Raw genomic sequence first — 8,677 nt, 5'->3', positions numbered from 1 at the left:
CAGCTACCGCTGCTTTGACTGTCTCGGTTGATTTCTTTTCAACCACAATCTCAACCTTCTTGTCGATGTTTTCTTCATTTAACTTTCGTCTTTCCTTTCTCTCCTCCATGGTCTCACGGTAGTACTTCTTCCACGTGGCGCCGTCTCCGACGCCGTGCACGCGTCCATACAACAGCCGAGTGTCCATCGGCAGTCGCTTCAATATGTTCAAGGCCCGGTTGAATGGGATGTCCCACTTGGGCCTCGCCAACGCCTCAGACGGCGAGTTGCTTTCGGCCGAAATCATGTGCTACTCTCTCTGCAAAAGGAACAAGGATTGTTTACAAATATGACTAAATGTGCAGTCGAATTGATCAGAAGCTAAAACTACTAGCAGTCTCATGAACTCCATCGTGACTGCATCCGTCTCGAAAACCTTCTTCACTGGGTCCCAACGGTACCCGGCCCTAAGGACGTCACGCTCCTGCGGGACGGTGAACTCCGCCAAGGGGTCTGGGATGCCCAGACTTTCGTGTTCCGCGTCCTCCTTGGCCCATATGGACCTCTTCCCCGCGTAACCACGGCTTCCAAGGTGGTGGCACCCCATGTTCCTCTCTTGAAGCCCCTTCATGTACTTCGACTTTTCTTTGGCAGCTTCGGCATCACAAGCCGCCTTGAATATTTCAAACTGCTCTTCCGTAATTGTCGGATTCTCCTTTACAATCTCGGAGTAGGGTTCCTTTTTGTCGATGATCCTTGCTTTCATCCTTACTTTCCAGGCAGCCAACGCATCGCTAAACTTGCTCATGGCGCGTTTGTTTATCTTCTTCATTGCCGGGTCTTTATCTGGATCAGTATATTTCTTTTCATCCTGGCCCGGGAAGAAGAATACTTGGTGCAGCTTCATTAGGAGGGAGGGCCTCATATTGTCTATCTTCTTTAGTTTCTCATCATTGATGGTGGCGGTTGTCCGTACGATGCATCCTATTTGATTGTCGTAGCACGCTCGTGCTTCTGCAGGCTCTTTTTGCTCAAAATTGCCGTGTCCACCTCCGTGACCACCACTCTAGTAGTGATGAGCTGGTTTGGGCGTCGACGTCTCCTCTTCGGTTTCGGTTCTATACCGGCTTCGCGAGTCTCGGTGCCGGTCTGGGTCTCAACGCGAGTCTCAGTGCCGGTCTTGATGTCGGTCTCGGATGTGACAAGTGGGCCCAGCAACAACAACCGTTGATCGTCAACAAGGTTCAAAAATTCGTCTGCCGCCAGGTAGACGTCGTCGCAGTCACCAGAACCCTGTCCTTCATCGTTGGTAGTCATGTTTCCTACGGTTAAATCTAGTCAATTAATTCTAGACCTAATGAAATGAATAATGACATAAAAAGGCCTATGTTTTGCAGGAACGTTGATTCCTTCCCGGTGCGGCAAATCCCGGGCACTCGATATGTCCTAGTTTGTAGCACAAGTCGTGCCAAAATTCACGGAAAATTTCGGCATGACCTTTGCTAAAAAGTGGAAAAATTGAGCACCTGAAATTTGCCGGAACGGAAATGAATCAACATTCCGGCAAAACATAGGCCACTCGGCTTCATTCCCTGGAAACAACAAAAGGCCACTTAAGAACATGTACATGAGCAACTACAACAGTAGATAAACATGAGCAAACACAATTGAGGAATTTGCATATATCATGACCACTTCAATGTTTGACACTTCAAGAAAATCTACACAAATTTCAAATTATGAACCCTAGAACTCAATTCAAATTATGTCCTAAATTTCTATCATAATAAAAAATCAGTAAAAATTAAGAACCTAGTACACTTGCAGCACTGATAGAAATTTATATTTTTATACTGGTTTTGTTCTCTAAAATAAACCCTACTGCCCTAATTAACATCTAGTTAAACCCTACTGCCCTAACCCTACTTCACTAGTACTTAAGCATCTACAAGTACTAACTAATTAGATGAACCCTAGCTAGCTACTTAAGCATCTACAACTACTTAAGCGCCCATTGATGAACCCTAGGAATTATACAACTACTTAAGCATACATTGGGTGCAGAACAACTATATAAGTACTTAAGCAACTATATATACAACCTTATAATATATTTACTTAACTACTTAAGCATATACAAGTTTGTCCTAAAAATAATATTTAGTTAAGTACTTAAGCATGTACAAATTTGTCCTAAAAATTCAGTTAACTACTAATTTCATTCATTTAGGTCATTCATTTAACTTCACCTAATTAACCTAGTAAAACCCTGCTTCCCTAACTAAAAAACATCTAATTAACATCTACTAGTACCACTACTGTACTAACCTAACTAACCTAAGTTCATTCCTAGGGTCCTGTTATATGTTGCTGCTCTACTGCCCTAACCTAATTAACATAAGTTAATCTAATTAACATCTACTAGTACCACTACTGCTAATTCCTAGGGTTCATAACTAAATTCACCTAAGTTAATTAACCTAGAGAGGAGGGGTGGGGCTTACAGAGAGGAGGGCGTTGAGGGTGGCTTGGGGGAACGGTTGCGAGGAGGCAGGGGCGGCGAGGAGCGGACGAGGGTGGCTCTGGGGTGCGCGGCTCTGGTGGCGGCGATGGTGCGCGGCTCCGGTGACGGCGACGGAGGCAGGGCAACGAGGGAGCAGGGGCGGCAAGGAGCGGACGAGGGTAGCTCCGGGGGAGTGCGGCTCGGGCGCAGGGCGGTCGACAGCGGCGACAGATCGAGTGGGTGAGAAGGGGAGAGGGGGGAAAAGGACTTAGCAAAATTTTGAGCCCGCGCATGGTTAAATCAAACTAGCAGTAGCGCTGGTAAGGAAAACGCGCTATAGCTAAGTTAGCTATAACGCTTTCCGCTAAAACGCGCTACTGCTACAGGACATATCTATTTATTTTCCTTTTTCTTTTCCTTTTATCTAAGAAACTTAGCTATAGCGCAAGACCAGAAAAGCGCTACTACTAAAGTAGCTATAGCGCTTTGTGAGAACAAGCGCTACTGCTATGCCTTTCTCCTCTATTTTTCTTTTTCTTTTGTTTTTCTTTTTTTTCATTTCTCCTTTTTCTATTTATTTCATTTTCATTTATTTTTCTATTTATTTTTCTACTTATTTTCTTTTTCTTAGCAGTAGCGCTCTACCATAGAAACGCGCTGCGACAACGCACTTAGCAATAGCGTGTTTCACACAGGCTCGCTACTACTATTTCTAGCCTACCGGCAACAGTGTGGGAATTATAGTAGTAGCGCTTTTTTGCACAGACGCGCTACTGCTACAACTATAGTTGTAACGTGCTTTTGTGACGAGCGCTACTACTAAGTAGCAGTAGCGCTTAGTTTTGACCAGCGCTACTGCTATACCTCTGTGTATAAGGTTTTCCCTAGTAATGGTGGATGGCCTCGACCCAGGCCAGTGCGACCTCCACGACACGGACGGCTGCTCGAGTGCTCTCAGCGTTTGCAGCCGCCGTCGCAGCAGCCCCTGCAGCCGTCTCGGCTGCCGCAGACGCCCTCTCGATGGATGCAGCCGCGCTCTCGGCGTAGGAGGCAATGCTCTTGGCGGAGGCGAACCCGACGACCGTATGGGCCCTCACACGAAGTGTCTCCACGGCGTCATTCTTTGCATGAAGCGGTTGGGAAATGGGTATCGGGGACTCGAGGATTCGGGGCTGAACGGCGCTTGAACAGACGAATCCGGCGAACCTTATGGAGGAAGACATAAAAAGATCCACAAATTTTCATCACAAACGGTTCCTATAACCAACTGTGTGCGATGTAGTTCATTTTTTATTAGCCGTGAAAGACTAATTTGGAGTAAAGTGGCAATGGATGGTGATGAAAATTGTACAATTTTGTTTGTATCGTTAACATGCACTAATACAACTGTCATGTCAAAATTTGGAAATTTTGAAGGTTCATTTGAATTTTTTAAGACATTAAGTGAGTTTCTAGCCATATAATGGTCGTAATTCAAATTTGAACTACATGTAAATGCAACACCAAACCATCATTGGTTGGAAATTCATATTTGTGTCCTTGAGTGCAAGCTACTGCCCTGTGCAGTAAATTAGAAGGAATTTTCAAAGATATTGGTGTCACGGCTTGGATACAAACATGATAACCATGGCTTTTAAATTCCCAAAAATTCAAAAATGATAAGAATTACATGAAACCTTGCTTGATGTCATGGCATGGCACCAAGATGTTGTGGCATGGCACCATGAAACCTGGCTCGCGGCGTGAGCTCCGACTTCAGCGCGGCACGACGCGGGTGAGCTGTGGGAGCTCGGTCTCTAGCGCGGCGCGGCGCGGGCGAGCTCCGGCACCGACGCGGATGTGCTCCGTCACTAGCGCGCCTAGCTCGGACGGCTTCCCTCCCCGACGCCAGCCTGCTTCGGCACCAGCGCGGCTAGCTCGGGTTCACGGAGAGGGCATGCACAGCACAGAAACATGAATGTGAAGCTGCAGGTGGGGTTTGCTCTTGTACGCCACGTCAGAGCGGGAGCGTCCGGGTGTGACCGGTCGCCCTCATATTGTCTCTAGATTTGAGATGGGTTTGAGGTACACCCGTCGATCCGGACGTTTAGGGATGAAGTGGGGGCCCAGTTGGGTCGCTCTTTTTTGACTGTGTGTAGATGCTCTAAACAAACACAAAAGAACACCTAAAAACAAAACAGGGGCCCTCCCGAAGGCATGGGCCTACCACGCCTCCATGGAGGTAAGGCCATGGAAGACGAAGCCATGCAAGGGTTTCTTCATGCTAGAAGTAGTTGTTTGAAAAAAAAGATAAGAAAATAAAAACATTGCAACGAGACAGAAAACACTAGACAAATCTTCAAGATATCTAGTTCATACAATCAAAGCGACCACATCATGATCACAATAGAAAAATGAAATGCAAAGTAAACCTTATGTAGCAGTAGCCAATACTAATCATAACACATTTCACGATAAGGCAAACCAGCAACACTGTATTCACAACTATGCCTTGCTCCAACATCTAAATTTTTTTCAAGAAACCCATCATCTACTTCTACATTACAAAATTTTCTCGAAGTAATAGTAATGGGAACCAAGCAACTCTTTACAAATCCTAAGCACACCACCAGTCGTACTAGCACCTAAAACTCCTCATGTGTCCTTACCAATCAAACAATCGACAAATTTACAGAACCCTTCAACGCAAAAAGAAAAAAAGAGGAGTAACAATGAAGAGCAGCGTCAGCGAGGTGCACCCATGTAGAGTATCCGTCACCTGCTGCGCCGCCGGTCAGCGGCGTATTGCGAGAGCGGGACGAGCTCCGAGAGTGGCGTCGCGAGCGGCGTGGTGACGGGCGTGGGGATTGGGGACGACCTGCAAACGGGGCACGACGCGCTCCTGCGCAGCCAGGCGTCGAGGCACATGACGTGGAACCTGTGCCTGCACTCGGGCATCAGCCGTAGCATCTCGCCGTCCATGTACTCGGAGAGGCAGATCGAACACATGGCGTCGCCGCCCGCGGCCCCGGAGAAGGGGGCCTTGGGATACGACGCGATGGCAGCCGGGTCGAGCCCGACTGGCGACGAGGCGGCCGCGGCTGCCGAGGAGTAGGCCTCGGGGGACTCGGACCCCTCGGCGACGAACAGCACGCGCGGCACGGTGATGGAGAGGTGGCTGGAGCTGGACGTGGGCGTGATGGCGCCGGCGAAGTGGCCGCCCGCGCCCTCGCCGTGTCGGAAGCAGAAGTAGGAGGCGAGCAGGACGGAAGCGAGGAGGACGAGGAAGCCAAGCGCGATGGCGATGGAGTAGCCGAGGCCGAGCGTGGCGAGCGAGGAGAGGAGGGACGGTGTCGTCATGGCGACGGTAGCGGTAACGGCGGCGGCGGCGGCCGAGATGATTTTGCAGCGGGGAAGTGGAGGAATGGCATCGGTGGCGTGCGCGTGTGGGGTGGGGATGGGGTGGGTCGATCGAGCGACTAGCTAGAGTCGAGTCCTGGTGGGGTGGGAGTAAATGTGGATGGTGGCGTGGTGATTTTTCTTCGTTTCCTTCTCGTCCCGTCGCGGCGAGGGGGCGCTAGATCTGGTGGTGGTGGCTGGACGGCGCCAGCGGCTGCATTTATTGCCGGAGAAGTGGCACGGGCCGAGGAGTAATGGCGGCGGATGGAGATGCTCTGCTCGGCTCCGCTGTCATGACTTCGGGAGGGAGAGGACGGGAGCGTCGTGCCATGGCAGCGTAGGAGGGGGGGCTATCTGCCGGTGCTCAGTACTGGAGTGCTGCGGCATGGGATGTTGGAGTTGGAGGTCACTCGTTTGACCTCGGAGCGCCATGCTAGTGAGCAATGCCACTCAGAGCGGGGTCAATTCCTTGGAAGATATCCTGTAGTTGAGGCACCATCCACCGGTGATGGTGATATGCAAAAGGTCTGTCTTGCACCCATCTAGATGTGACATAACTATATCACACATCTAACCTGATATCCACTATGTTTATGGTTTATTTTTTTATCCTAACTTTTTTTTTGTTTCTTGTTACTGCCTTATTGCGAGAGTTTAAATGTGACATCCGTACATCTAGATGTAAATTAGACAAATTGTATGCAAAATTGATACCTAAGTAAAATGCTTTATTTTTTCCATGATCCATTGTTTTTTTTTTAAATGATCAGATTTACACAAAGATTCATCGACCGAACAAAGCACCTCAAAAGTAATAAAAAATACATTGAAGTCCATGGACTATCTAACAACCAGGCAGCCGCCAAAACGAGCTGCCGACGCACCGTTGCCGCGGCTCTCACACCGGAGTCAGCCTAATCTTGTCGATGACAACTGAAAAGTCTACGTGCACGTGCCCCTAAGAACTAGGGCCCAGAGCCCCACTCATCACTGTTTGAATCCTTGAATCAATCTAAAGAACCTAGCACCTAATCTCGTCGTTGCGTACGCATGACGATAAATCTTAACCACCCCGCTCCGAGGAGCTGGGAGGAAACGACGCTGAAGCTCCATCTAATCCGTCCCGGCGAACGAACTTGAGGATGATCAGAGCCCCAAAGAGTAACTCAAAGAAGAAGTGTTGTTAACCCTTCGAGTGTCCCCCATGTGAGGAGTAAAACGCCACCTATCTATTGGTCGGAGCCGAGGCACCAGAATTCCCCTCCTCACCACGGGCCGCCAGATCAACAAGCGGAAGGGAGGCGAATCCACAGACTCGCCGGCGAAGATCGAGAGAATGAAGGCTTTAGCCTAGTCGCCTTGCATTTTGCATCATGTTTTCCTACTGTTATTTATAGTGTTATTATACTTTATAACACTTTGTGGAGTAATTCTAATGCCTTTTCTCTCATAATATGCCAGGTTTACACAAAGAGGGAGAATGCCGGCAGCTGGAATCTGGACCGGAAAAAGCTATGTCAGAGATACCTATTATGCACATCTCCAAATGAGCTGAAATTTTACGGAGAATTATTTTGGAATAAATAAAAAATATTGGAGAAAAGAACTACCAGAGGGGGTAGCCATGTGGCCACAAGACACTAGGGGGTAGTGGGCACCCTGACCCACCTCTGGTGCCCATCTTCTGGTATATAAGGTCTTTTGACCTAGAAAAAATAGGGAGAGGACTTTCGGGACGGAGCGCCGCCGTCTCGAGGCGGAACTTGGGCAAGAGCACTTTTGCCCTTCGGTGGAGCGATTCCGCCAGGGGAACTTCCCTCACGGAGGGGGGAATCGAAGCCATCGTCATCACCAACAACCCTCTCATCTTTGGGAGGCCAATCTTCATCAACATCTTCAACAGCATCATCTCATCTCAAAACCCTGGTTCATCTCTTGTGTTCAATCTTTGTACCGGAATCTCAGATTGGTACCTGTGGGTGACTAGTAGTGTCGATTACATCTTGTAGTTGATGCCAGATGGTTTATTTGGTGGAAGATTATATGTTCACATCCATTATGCTATTTAATATCCCTCTGATCTTGAGCATAAATATTATTTGTGAGTAGTTGCCCTTGTTCTTGAGGCCACCGGAGAAGTCATGTTGCAAGTAATCATGTGAATTTGTTATCCGTTCGATATTTTGATGATATGTATGTTGTGATTCCCTTAGTGGTGTTATGTGAACGTCGACTACATGACACTTCATAATCTTTGGGCCTAAGGGAATGTATTGTGAAGTAGTTATTAGATGATGGGTTGCTAGAGTGACAGAAGCTTAAACCCTAGTTTATGCGCTATTCTAGAAGGGGCTGATTTGGATCCATATGTTTAATGCTATGGCTAGATTGTTATTTTAATTCTTCTTTCATAGTTGCGGATGCTTGCGAGAGGGTTAATCATAAGTGGGAGGCTTGTTCAAGTAAGAACAGTACCCAAGCACCGGTCCACCCACATATCAAATTATCAAAGTAGCGAACGCGAATCAAACCAACATGATGAAAGTGATTAGATGAAATTCTCGTGGACCCTCAAGAACGCTTCGCTTATTATAAGAGACCGTTCCAGCATGTACTTTGCTACAAAAAGGATTGGGCTACCTTTCTGCACTTTATTTATCGTTACCGTTACTTGCTCATTACAAATTATTTTACTATCAAACTAGTTACCGACAATTTCAGTGCTTGTAGAAATTACCTTGCTGATAACTGCTTGTCATGCCCTTCTACTCTTCGTTGGGTTCAACACTCTTACTTATCGAAAGGACTATGATTGAT

At 47.7% G+C, this 8,677-nt stretch overlaps 1 protein-coding gene across 1 annotated transcript; it reads right to left on the bottom strand.

The window, feature by feature from the left end:
- Positions 1 to 4,870: 4,870 nt before the first annotated feature.
- LOC123074714 (RING-H2 finger protein ATL67) lies at positions 4,871 to 6,189 on the bottom strand. The gene has a single exon (XM_044497482.1). The coding sequence runs from the start codon at positions 5,819 to 5,821 to the stop codon at positions 5,237 to 5,239; it is 585 nt and encodes a 194-aa protein (XP_044353417.1). The 5' UTR covers positions 5,822 to 6,189; the 3' UTR covers positions 4,871 to 5,236.
- Between the last annotated feature and the right edge of the window lie 2,488 nt (positions 6,190 to 8,677).

The sequence above is a fragment of the Triticum aestivum genome, chromosome 3D, assembly GCF_018294505.1.
Source record: "Triticum aestivum cultivar Chinese Spring chromosome 3D, IWGSC CS RefSeq v2.1, whole genome shotgun sequence".
Taxonomy (NCBI): domain Eukaryota; kingdom Viridiplantae; phylum Streptophyta; class Magnoliopsida; order Poales; family Poaceae; genus Triticum; species Triticum aestivum.
This window is presented reverse-complemented; position numbering and strand designations above follow the sequence as displayed.

Coding starts and splice junctions, on each gene's coding strand:
- LOC123074714 (XM_044497482.1), bottom strand. CDS start 5,821: ATGACGACACCGTCCCTCCTCTCCTCGCTCGCCACGCTCGGCCTCGGC.